Genomic DNA, 13,185 nt, shown 5'->3' with positions numbered 1-13,185 from the left:
CAGCTAGGCAAACAGATGAGAGCTGAGGGCCTCTTGTGTTGGACATATTTTATTTTAACAAGAGGGGTTATTCATCTTTAGACAAACCAAAGGTATGTCTGAATAAACCCCTTTTGTAATTGAGGCCAAACTTTATTAATTTCAATCATGTTTGAAAATCTTTGGTGTTGGACCGGACGGAAAAGGAAAGAGGGGAAGAAGAGAGAGGGACGTTAGAGAGAGGGGGGGGTAGGAGGGTGATAATAGGAGGGGAAGGGGGGTAAGACCATGAAGCAGCATAGAGCGGACAGGTTTACTGGTTGTTTATCGTTACGGTACGGTTCAAATGTAGTACAAAAAGGGCGGGGCCTGTTCACACACACTCAAATATTATCAACACACCTGCTAGCCGCAAAAATGTCCACATGTCAACATGCACACAAAACAGATAGTGTTCACGAACGCATACCTATGCCTTTAAACCAACTAGTGTGAAATCTTTCATTCATTCAATCATGCAAACTATTAGTGCAAAGGTGAGCTAACACCTGTGCTCAGGTGAGTGTTTATGTTCTTCTAAAATGGATGGTGGAATGTGAAAAGAAGGAGGAGGAGCGCCCAGCCACCCCCACACCCATACCCCCGCCGCAGCAGCAGCGGCAGCCGGAATTCCCCCAACGCCACACGGGAACAGGCAGGGAACAACCGCCCCCCGGGCGACCAAGACCGCCACCCAGGCCAGGGCCAGCAGGACCGCCGCGAGGCCCCCAGAGCCAGAGAGCAGGGAGGCGCAGAGGGAAAGAGAGCGCCGCCCCAGCCCAGCCAGGAAAGCAGCCCCCGCCGCGCCGGAAGAGCCCAACGCAGGGCCCCACCGGAGAGGGACGCCCACAGCCCCAGACGAGCACCCCACCACCACCCAGGAGTTCCGGGCATCCCCCCATCCCGACCACCAGGTACGAGCCAGGACCCCCCAAGGGAGACCCGCTCCGCACTCCAGGCAGCCACCCACCCGGCCCACGGTTGGTCCAGGTAGGAGCAAGGCAGGGGCCCGCCGCCCCCGCCCAGGAGGGGGGGAACCCCGGGGAAAAAAGGGCGGCCCACAAGGGATGTTATAAATATGGCCCGACCAGGCTCGGCCATGTTGGAAGTTTGGCGGGGCCCAGCGCCCAGGGGCAAGGACCAGGACCCACCCCCCAGGGACACGAACACCCCCGGCTCAGGTGTAATATGAACCCCCCCACCGTGCGGAGAGAGCACCGCCGGGCCCAGGGAGCCGGCACCCAAGGGACACGGCCGCCATCGCCAAGGGGCCCGCACCCCCCACCAGGGAAGGGGTAGGGGACAGATGGACCCAGGTCCCACCTTCCTTGTAAAATGTGTGTGCGTGTATGGGTGTTTGAGAGGGTGTTTGTGTGCATGTGTGTGTGTTTATGTTTGAATGTATATATTGAAGGGGGAAGGGTGTGTGTACTAAGGGGGGTGCAGTTAAAATTGGCGAGTAGGGCACTAAGGGGACATCTCCTGATTACTCACAGTGATGTCCCCTCACCCTCCACACCAAGGGGCCCTAAATGTCTAAGGTGCGGTTAAAATTGGCGGGTAGGGTGCCAGGAGGACATCTGCTGCTTGCTTGCAGTGATGTCCAAGCACCCCCTCTACCAAGGACCCTACATGTCTAAGGTGCAAATAAAACCGAAAGAGGGGGGGCCCACTCCATACGGCAACCATAGGAGGGGGGCCACTCCCAAGTAGCCCCCCCCAAGGCGCATCGCAGGCTAGACCCCCCACCCCCTCACCCAAATATGAGGTTATATAAGGAAGGGGGTAAGTTGGGGACAGCTGGTAGACTGTCCCCCGGTGGTCAAACAGCCGTCCCCCAGCCCACCCCCAGCAAAGGGGCCAGGGCCACCCAGCCCAGGGGCCCACCCCCGGAGGCGCCGACACCCCAGGCCCGGCACCACCCACCCCACACAGAGAGAGAGAAGCCAGAAAGCGCCGCCCCCCCCCCGGAGCAAGCCCAGGCCCCCACCCCCAGACGCCGGCCCTAGAAGAGCTCTGGTCAGGCCTCGACGGGACCGAGGAGGCCAACCGGCCGAGGCAACCACTGATTGCCTCAGCGGAGACCCCGACCCGCTAGCCCCCCCGACCCGTACTAATAATGGGCCCCCCCTCCCCCCCAGAACGCCCCCCCACAGGACAGGGCCGACAAGCCCCCCACCCCACCCCACCCCAGACCTCGCAGCCGAAGCGGGTGACACCCAGAGCGACCGGGGGCCCCGAGAGGGTTGTCCCGTCCCGTCCCAGAGCCAGGGAAGGGCCGATCCCAGCCCCAGGTGCAGATGGGCAGCCCATCCGGCGCCGCTGGGCCCCCCCCACCCGAGCAGGGCCCCCCGCCAACCCCCCCCCCAGCACAAATAAATGCTTTTTATTTTCCAGAAATAGAAAACCTGTGCGCCTCGGACAACTTTAAACAAATGCTAAAAACAGTTCAAATGACTATGTATGATAGTCTGCTGTAAAAAAGACAGTGAGAATAGGCCCTATGAAAAAAAGGACTAGAAACACTTCATAGAAGTGAAATAAAGTGTTTGTGTTTATGAAGTCTTAAGGTCCAAATGAATTAAAAAGTTTTAAGTGACTCATGAGAAAAACTAAAAGGTGATTGTGTTGTTGTTGTTTTTTTTGTTAATTCCTCACTATCCAGCTGCTTTGCTCAACTACATTTTGGGCAGTTAGTCTGTTGAGAAAATAGTTACTGAACATGTAATCAGTAAAAATGTTCACATTTTGTTAGTATTGCCTTACATTGCTTTGTTAGAGTAAAAAGTGAGAATTTACTGTAATACATAACTTATAAACAAGCCACTCTCAACACTACTACTGTAAAACTATGTAATCTGGCTTCTGTATTTTACTTGAAAACAGGCAGAGGGATTATGGGGGGGGGGGGGTCCATACTATCCATCATTAGTCCATCCTCTGAACCCGTTGATTCCCTTTTGGGGTTAGAAGGTTAGTGGAGCCTATACCAGCCGTTGTTGAGCAAAGGCAGAATGTACCCTGGATGGGTCACCAGTTTGTTTCAGAGCCACTCACTGTCACATTCAATTTAGAATCACCAATAAACCTATGAAGAACGTTTCTGAACTGTGGCAGGAAGAAAAATCTCCACACAGAAAGGTCCCAGCCAGGACTCAAACCTGGGCTTCACCACTGTGAGATGAAAGTGCCAACAGCTACACCACTGTGCAAGCTCCTGCGAAGAAAGTCAGAAACAAACATAACGACTAACAATCCTGACAAAATTCAAATATTGTATCTCCACCCAGTCTTACTTGCATTAATAGTTCATGAGATTTTGTTCAAAATCGATTTTAAAACTTTTTTTCCTTTATTTTAGCCTACCATTGAGAATATTAGAAGCAACATCAAAGCCTATCAGCAAAGTATATTGAAGCGGCAACAGGCAGCAGAAAAGAAAGCAGACAGGTATGATGGCCTTACCCATAAGCAGTGGGTGGAGCTAGAACATTTTAGATGGGGGAAGGAATGGGGGCAGAAAACTTTGGAAGGGTGGCAAATGACAGCAGCAGACTGGAAGACCATTACAATTAAAAGAACCAAAAATACATAGACATAGAATATACTTAAAAGATGGGGCTTGGGATTTCATTTCAAAATATTGCTTTTGTAATTTTTGGAATGTTTAAAGAAGCTTGTATTGATGATTTCAGTATCTTTGTTAGTAATGATAAAAATACTGACACAAAATTGTAGCCTATTTGCTTGTGGAATCTCTGCAACCAGCAGTTTGATAATAACTCATTACAAAAGTTATATAAAACAGCAATATATTCATCACTGTGACAATGTAGTGCAGGCTTTACTTGTGATGTTTAAGAACTATTTTACCCATAACATGTTCAGAAATGTTTTTATTTCAACAGATTAAAACTCTAAAATCTAATTATTTAAAGCAGTGTAGCAATAAGGAGATGACAAAATGTTACTAAATCTTTTCTTTTCTTTTTTGAGTGTTCAATTTTTTAAATTTAAACAGTTACAGAGCAAAATGTAATGTTAACCCTTATAACCAAAAAATTACTTATTTTACTTATACTGTATGTGTCTAAAGTAAGCTAGAGTAAGCTAGAGTAGCTGCCTGTTCAGTTGTTGCAGGTGTAGTATTGTTAATCTGCTATTATTAGATAACACAGGCCTCAGGTTCGCTTTATGGTCTCTGGTTTCTTTTTATATAAATTATATATCTAGATTCTCTATATTCTTGTGAACTAAATTGACTAAATTTGCAGGTTGGGCCTCTTTAGATGTGTTTCCTGTGCTTCATTGTGTCTAAAAGTAAACAATATTACAAATAGTTTTCCCTTAGCTTAGTGTAAAATATTTTGTGGTAAATTCGTTACATTATATGTATTTGGATGTAACCTTGCACAACACTGCTAACCCATAATGATGACAAGGCTGTAGCAGAAAGGCTTGCTGTTGTTCAGCAGCGGAGCTATAATGCTCCATAACCACAGGACAACATCTTCTGCAAAGAGCAGGGAGGAAATCCTGTGGTCTCCAAACCAGACTTCCTCTGGCCATTGTCTGCGCCTATATATTTTGTCCATAAAGACAATGAACAAAAACGGTGATAAAGGACAGCCCTGCCGGAGTTCGACGTGTTCCGGGAACAGGTCAGACTTACTAACCAAGCTCCTGCTCCTGTCATACAAAAACCATACAGCCCTTATTAAGGCTCCACATAATCCCAGAGAACCCTCCACAGGACACCATGGGGGGGGGGGGGGGGGGGGGGGGGGGGGAGTCAAGCACCTTCTCCAAATCCTCAAATCACATGGACTGGATAAGGTGAAGTCCCACAAACCCTCCAGCACCCTTAAGAGGGTGTAGTGCTGGTCCACTATTTTTACGACCCAAAACAGATTAAAACTATCCTTTAAATCCTTTAAAATGTGTCAATGTCATTTTTATTTTATGTCATTTTCAAAAGTGGAAATTTTATTTTGGAAGTTTGGCACCTATTTCCGTTGAATTTACAATACATTACATTAACATTTACAATTTATAATTCTGCATTTATTTTAATGGTTAAAATTAAATCTTTTATACTTCTAACAAGTAATTTTCATAGTTTTCTCAATTGAATGAAAACAACAAATTGTTGGGTTCTATTGTCATTGTAGATGTGCTTGTGTACAAGTCTCTCCATGGCCACGCACCAAAGTACATCTCTGACATGTTAGTGCCATATGAACCATCTCGTACTCTGAGGACCTCAGGGGCCGGCCTCCTGTTGATTCCCAGAGTCAGAACTAAACAAGGGGAATCAGCGTTTCAATATTCTGCAGCTAAAATCTGGAACAGCCTCCCTGAAGGCGTAAGACAGGCCTCTTCTGTGTTCATGTTCAAATCTAGACTTAAAACATTTCTGTTTAGCCGTGTATATGACTGAAAGGTCCTATCTGCACTTTTCTTTCCTTCCTTTCTTTTTAAATCTTTTTTTTTTCTTCCTTTTCTTTTAAAGTAAATTTTATGTTGATTATTTCTATGATGTATTGTGATTTTAATGCACTTTTCTGTTTTGTGAAGCACCTTGAATTACTTTGTGTACGAATTGTGCTATACAAATAAACTTGCCTTGCCTTGCCTAGAACGCCTAAATCACTAAATCACTTATTTATCTTTTATAACAAATCTGTACCAACAAAGTCCTCCAATGTGTCCTCTGTCCTTTGAGGTCAAACACACTCATGCATGTCACTGATTTTCTGGTCTGAGTGGACCTCAATGTTTTCATAAATGCTGAGGCTGTACAACGGCAAATGAATATCTCCTCATTCTGCAATTTATATATTTTTTTTAAATATCCATTAAATATGTGGCTATGAAGCTCCGCTGACTAATAACCACATGATTCATTTGCATAGGAAGAAAAGAACCATTGGTTTACAGTAAAGGGAGGGCAAAAGTTGATGACAACAAAGCTTTGTAAGCAGGAACTGCAGCTGTCAATAGATTTGTGAGGATGTCGCTCCAGGATACAACAGACCTCTGTTTTCCACAGCTTTTCAATTACTCCTGCAAGAAGCCAGTGTCGCTGTTGTCTGAGACGATGTTGCTTCATGTGTTGCTCTCCTGCATCTCTCTGGTCACCGTGGTTCTAAATCTAATGATTATCATCTCAGTCTCCCACTTCAGGCACAGACTCTCTGTAACTTTTTGATCTGATTATTTACCATATTCTTTTGCAAAAAGAACATGTTAGAAATATTTTGTTAGAAATATGGTACTCAAACAGCAAAGTTGAAATGTGCTTTTTTGACTTTCATACAATGTGGGTCTATGAATAAAATGCACATAAAGAATTGGCAAATTAAGATAAAACTGATTATTTTTATTGTGACTTGCTATTTTATGCAATTGAATGTCTTTTATTATAATGATGTTTTTCTGTGTCTCTACAGGCAGCTCCACACTCCCACTAACATCCTCCTCCTTTCTCTGGCTGTCTCTGACTTTCTTGTTGGTCTTTTATCGATGCCTGTTGACATCCTTAGAAAAACCTCCTGCTGGTTTCTTGGTGACTCTCTATGTTCTTTATTTATTTATGTGTCATACATCATCACCTCTGCCTCAGTAGGGGTGATGGTTCTCATTTCAGCTGATCGTTTTGTAGCGATCTGTGACCCTCTTCATTATCCAAGCAGAGTGACTGAGAGAAGAGCTAAAGTGTGTGTGTGTCTGTGTTGGCTCATCTCTGCTCTCTATAATATTATACTTGTAAAAGATGAATTGATTCAGCTAGGAATGCATAATTCCTGTTATGGAGAATGTGTGATAATTGTTGACAACATCACAGGTACTATTGACACTGTTCTAACCTTTATTGTTCCAGTTTTTGTGATTGTAGTTCTGTACATGAGAGTGTTTGTGGTGGCCGTGTCTCAGGCCCGTGCCATGCGTTCTCATGTTACAGCTGTCACACTGCAGCTCTCTGTGGCTGCCACTACAAAGAAATCTGAGTTGAAAGCAGCCAGGACTCTGGGAGTTCTAGTAATTGTCTTCCTGTTATGTTTCTGTCCGTATTACTGTTACTCCATCGCGGGTTCCGTATTGTTTGACAGATTTTCAGAGTTTGTGTATTATTTGTTCTTTTTTAATTCTACCATAAACCCTCTAATCTACACGTTGTTTTACCCCTGGTTCAGAAAAGCTGTCAAACTGATCATCACTCTTCAGATTCTGGAGCCTGGCTCCTGTGAAACAAACATTCTGTAGAAAAAGATAAACTTATATACAAATTTCACATTATGGAAAATTAAATATGACTGCATGGTGGTATAGTGGTTAGCACTCTTTCCTCACATCGATGCATGTTCTCCCCGTGTATGCCTGGTGCAGGCCAGACTGACCATGAGTTGAGACATGATTCCCCGTTTTAGAACGCCAGGTTATTTTTAGTTGAGGAAGAAGCAAAATTCAAGAGGCTAAACTAAGCTATTTTATTTGGAGATGAAGAAGAACTTACAAACCTTTGGAGACCATTTCTCAGCATTCCTTCTAAAATAGTCTGACTTTGTCTCACCCTTCTGCAACTCCACGCATGCAGGGGCGTTCCCTTGATGCTCACACTTAAAAATCATTGGGGTTACCTGACACCAGAAGCCAACTTCTGACCAATCCAACTGCTCCTATGGCCTCCCTCCCCCTACTACAGCTGTGACCCCTCCTTTCTGCACACAACTCCAGATCTCAGACAATAGACTTATAAGTAAAGAAAAACGTAAGTCATTCAAAAGCAGTAATTAAACCCTGTAGAAAAGCTGTATAAAAATAAAATCTGTATGAAAAGCTTTTGTGAAATTAAAATCCTTCACATGCCTCATAGGAAAACTGAGGATTCAAAATTGTATGTTGGTGTGAACGTGACTGTGTGATCCTGCAACAGACTGGCGACCTGTCTGGGTTGTACCCCGCCTTCACTTCACAACAGTAGCTGGTTTGTCACGAGAAAACCAGTGACCCAGAAAGGAATTCAGTGAGAAGATAGGTTGATGGGTAAAAAAAACAAAGTTATTAGGTCAATAAATCCTTAATTTGACATTTTGTTCCTTGGTATTACTTTCTTTATTCATTTGACTTTATCAGCACCAGTTTCAACTGTTGAGTAAAATTACAGGTTCTTTAACCTAGAGAAGCTTTTTAGTTTTTACCTTATTTGTATTTATTGTTTTTACAAATAAGTCATTTTGTAATCCCAGACAGTGTGGAGCAAACAAGATTGTGAAAACATACAGCTAAAATGAAAATTGTAATTAACTCAGGAATAATACTTTTGGATTTAATTCTAATAAGTTTATCAAATGAACAGCTTCTAAAATTATTAGTCCATCAAATCCGGGCCCCTTAAAAAGCCACAAATCTTATGTGTAACAAAAACACGAACAGTCTGGAAACCGAGTTTTTTTTTTTAATCAAATACTTTCTCCATGAAAAATGTACAAGAGATAAGGTTTTGTTACTGGTGGTGTTTCAAGGCGGAAATGCAAGAAAATGAGTTGGAAATAACTTAAACTTTATTAAATAGAAAAAAAGATTACCTGAAATAAACTTTAAAAAGAACAAACTAAACAGATAAATTTCAATAGGGAAAAACAAAAATGTCAGAAAAACAGAGGCCCTTACCATGAGAAAACCATGAGACTTTAATAATGATGTATTATTACCTTAAAAAAAAGCAATTTTGATGTTTAAAAGCTCAAATCTGGTTTTACTATGACTGTAGAAAACACAGAATTCTAAAAAAGCTTAACATAATTAAAGGATTACTCATAACCCAAAGGATACCAGTAGAAAAGCACAAATCCTCAAAACACTTTACTTTATAACATGTTTGAGATAAACTTCCAATTAACATGGATGTGCCCCTGTGACTGCTATTGGCTTTTTTTTTTTACTAAGTTTCTGGCCAAAGGAAGCAAAGCAACCTTTTCTCAGCTGATCTGAGGGCTGTGCTAGACTCAGGCACTTGAAACAAAAGAAACAGTGACACCTCCTGGCGGTCTTTGAGAGCTACAGTTGCTCATTGATTCCTGATTGAGTCTCCTTTGTAATGAACATAAAACTGTCAACACTATATTGATAAACTGTGTCTTTATTAATCATATTTAAATGCTCATTATATTTAACAACAATCAAAAGATATCTCTGCAATTTTGCTATGTTTGAAGGAGGTTTTAGACACTAATTAAATCAAATCGAACTTTATTTATAAAAAAGCGCTGTGATATTTAAGGCACAAAATATACACAATATTACAATGAAAACCCAACCTACCTTTCACCCCCTCTGTTAATAAATACGACCCATGACCCCACACTCCTACTATTTCTTTTTACATTTTTTTTAGCATCAGCCCAATTAAAAACAGTTGGTAATTTCACAAATACCCAGCTCGTCTTTAGCTGGTGGTTTATCTCTTAGAAAAAAACAGCCGCAACTTCCTGCTTTTTCTGCCACAATTATCACAAAAATCCACGTGAGATTGCGCGCGCGGGGGGGGGGCTGTCGATCAATACAGACCATGAATTTCTGCTTTTTTTTTTTTGGGATGCTGGTGTGCCGCGGGATTTTTGTCAGGGTTAAAGTGTGCCGTGGCTCAGAAAAGGTTGAAAAACACTGCTTTAGAGTGACCAATTTACTTATTAAGCATGTTTTTGGATGCTCGGAGGAAGGCCCGGAGGAAACCCACACATGTACGTCTAGCATGATATCAGGGGTTTTACTTTAAATGTTTAACCCACCTGAGACTATGCACAGACTGAGAATAAATACAGTTATTACACAATATCTGTGGAACCTGGGTGTGATAAATTATCTATTTTATATTGTGATATAATTTTACATATAACAATAAACCATTGATCAATAAATGGCAGGTACAGTTAAACTTTATGTCCAAGAGACTGTAGAATATAACTAATGTTACATTTAGCAGCTTTGCTCAGTCTGCCCTTTTCTCCTGTAGCCATAAATCAAAGGGAGCATTTTCCTAAAAAAAAATATTCTTAAACCACGATTGTACATATCCAAAAGGAGATTAATTGCATTTATTTACGTCCGTTCAAACACACAAACCGGTGGAAATTCACGTTGGTCACTCAATGCATGCAGAAACAATCCACATTGCTCCATTGTCGGCACGTATTTTAAGTGCGTCCAAGGATAAAAGTCGGCCACACATACTTTTTCCTGGTCCGTGAGGCCAGACAAAATTCATTAACTCCCTACTACACGCACATGGAAACTTGTAAAAGATAAGAAGACAGCAATCACGGTATAAATTCTCTAATTCAATTCTACATATTTTTTTATATAGCGCAAATTCGAACAGACGTCTCAATGGGCTTCATGCCGGTAATTGTAAGGTAAACATACAATCAAAAAAGGATCATGAATACATAGAATGCATTAGGATAATACTAAACTTTAACAAAACAGACTAAACTAAACTGATAATCCTGCCCTTCGAACCCCCCTTCACAGTAAGGAAAAACTCCTTAAAAACAGGTAAGTGGCAGTATTGCACATGGAAACTTGTAAAATGCAAAGAAGACGGGCTCAACGTGGGCGGGGTTAACATTCCACAGCAGACGGGCTAAACGTGGGCGGGGTTAACATTCCACAGCGTGTTAACATTCCACAGCGTTTCAGCATTCCACTAAGTTGATCAATTCTGCAGGCTGCAGCCAGGGGTAGTTGAAAAAATTTTAGTGAAACCTTAAATAAAAAACTATGGATGAAGCCCATTAAGATCTTTATAACGACTGAAAATAAGGCCGCTTGTGTAACAGTAAAAGTAATTTTCATGAAATAAACTTCAGACCACCAGTGAAGACTCAGCCTTGACTGCCTTGTACACAGTGTGCAGTTTTAGGATACTTTTATTATAAATGCTAATCTCTCTTAACCCTTGTGCTATCTTAGATGACCCCACCCTTACATTGACGTCTTCTCCCTACCATGACAAAGGAGGATAAAGGTGGAAAGATTTCATGTAATCATTGGACACCAGTGAAGATCACAAATCATTGAAGAAAAAAGGTTCAGCGTACTGTCTAGTGGGTCTAGATGACCCAACTCCCAATGTTAAAGTGCCTATGATAGCACAAGGGTTACGTGTAGCAGGGTGGCCACGCTTTTTCGGCTTACAAACTACGTCCACCACAACATTCAACATGAATGAGAATGTGTTTGTTTTGTTAGTTGTTTCATACATTTTTATTTAAAAAGAATAATTTCTGTCGTTTTTGGCTTTAGCCTGCTCCTCCCATGACACACCTCTCCAGTTTTGGAGAAGACCCAATCGCACGATGATGCTGACATTGTGACGCATTCATATATATACATATATACACACACATACCCACAGTAAGCAAGTTCAGGCGGACTTCAGCCAGGGTAGTTTAAACGTGCCTTCTGGAATACCCCCCTGAAGGGTTAGATATCTTTGAATCTGGTGATCAACACCAGAGTAAGGGTCAAGCTAAAGGAAGAGTCCTTTGGAGCCTGGCTGGCTTTTAGGACTTTTGAGACAACTGACAGATGTTGGCAATCCCTACCTCCAACTCAACTTTTATTCTTATTTTTACGTTTCAGAACCGCTGATGGAATAATTACCTGCTCTGTAATTGGTTAACCTGCCCCAGGAACAGAGCATCTGGTTAGATGTCTCATTCAGAAACTTTCCAGTGCCTGTAGTTTCACCACAATAGTGACCCTTACCCAAAAATTAGAATATCATGGAAAAGTGATGCGCTGGATTCCTCTGTCTGATTTTTTTTTAAATCAGACAATGTTGACTGTTCCCTTGCTATATTTTAACTTACCAAAATAAAAGCACTATGAATTTGCTTTGGTAAACGCAACTTATATATGAGATACAATTGCAGTGCTTAACATTGTGATCATTAAACCGAATTTCACCATTTTACTAAAGTGGAGGACATTAAAATTCAGGTTGAGTTTTTTCAAAGTCATATTTTAAAAAAAAGAAAGAAAATATGTTTCGGTAAAATATCGGGAAATGTATCGTATCGCAGGGCGCGTATCGGGATACATGTCGTATCGCCAGACTCTTGCCAATACACACCCCTACTTTTGAGTTGTTGATTAACAAAATTATTTAAAAAAACAAACCAATGAAATAGGGCTGGACAAAAATGATGGTACCCATACCTTAATATTTGTTGCACAACCTTTTGAGGCAATCACTGCAATTAAACAGTTTCTGTATTTGTCAATGAGCCTTCTGCACCTGTCGACAGGTATTTTGGCCCACTCCTCATGAGCAAACTGCTCCAGTTGTCTCAGGTTTGACGGGTGTCAGATCTGGGCTCACAGAAGGCCACTTCAGAATAGTCCAACGCTTTTCTCTTAGTCATTCTTGGGCTTTTTTGGCTGCATGTTTTGGATCGTTGTCCTGTTGGAAGACCCATGACCTGCGACTGAGACCAAGCTTTCTGACACTAGGCAGCACATTTCTAGAATGCCTTGATAATCTTGAGATATCATTTGAGCTTGCACAACTTCAAGACACCCTGGGCCAGATGCAGCAAAGCAGCCCCAAAACAGAACTGAGCCTCCTTCATGTTTTACAGTAGGGAAAGTGTTCTTTTCGTTGTATGCATCATTTTTGAGTCTACAAACATAGAGCTGATGTGCCTTACCAAAACGCTCCAGTTTTGTCTCATCTGTCCAAAGGACATTTACCCAGAAGCTTTGTGGCTTGTCAACATGCATTTTTGCAAATTCCAGTCTAGTTTTTTTAATGATTTCCTTTCAACAGTGGTGTCCTCCTTGGTCATCTCCCATGAAGTCCACTCTGGCTCCAACATCGACGAATGGTGCGATCTGACACTGATGTACCTTGATCTAGGAGTTCACCTGTAATGTATTTGGAGGTTGTTCTGGGCTCTTTGGATACAGTTTGAACTAACCGTCTCCTCAATTTTTCATCGATTTTCCTCCTCCGGCCACGTCCAGGGAGGTTGGCTACTGTCCTGTGGGTCTTAAACTTCTGAATTATATGTGCCACTGTCGTCACAGGAACTTTGAGCTGCTTAGAGATGGTTTTATAGCCTTTACCTCTACAATGTTTCTCTATAATTTTGTTTCTAA

The 13,185-nt window shown here is 42.2% G+C and overlaps 1 protein-coding gene across 1 annotated transcript; it reads left to right on the top strand.

Annotated features, from left to right (window-relative positions):
* The first annotated feature begins 6,031 nt into the window (after nucleotides 1-6,031).
* On the top strand, nucleotides 6,032-7,284 carry LOC101169890 (trace amine-associated receptor 13c-like). Its single transcript, XM_078939561.1, has 2 exons — nucleotides 6,032-6,204; nucleotides 6,471-7,284. The coding sequence occupies exons 1-2, from the start codon at nucleotides 6,032-6,034 to the stop codon at nucleotides 7,282-7,284; spliced, it is 987 nt and encodes a 328-aa protein (XP_078795687.1).
* The last annotated feature ends 5,901 nt before the right edge of the window (nucleotides 7,285-13,185 follow it).

Source organism: Oryzias latipes, chromosome 21 (genome assembly GCF_053564925.1).
Source record: "Oryzias latipes strain Hd-rR chromosome 21, Olatipes_Hd-rR_3.1".
Taxonomy (NCBI): domain Eukaryota; kingdom Metazoa; phylum Chordata; class Actinopteri; order Beloniformes; family Adrianichthyidae; genus Oryzias; species Oryzias latipes.
The sequence above is the reverse complement of the archived record's forward strand: the minus strand, read 5'-3'. Positions and strand labels throughout refer to the sequence as shown.

Bases quoted from the DNA above. Each gene is read 5' to 3' on its own strand.
- LOC101169890 (XM_078939561.1), top strand. From the start codon at position 6,032: ATGTCGCTCCAGGATACAACAGACCTCTGTTTTCCACAGCTTTTCAAT. The intron at 6,205-6,470 runs GCACAGACTCTC...GTGTCTCTACAG, and splicing joins ATCTCAGTCTCCCACTTCAG to GCAGCTCCACACTCCCACTA.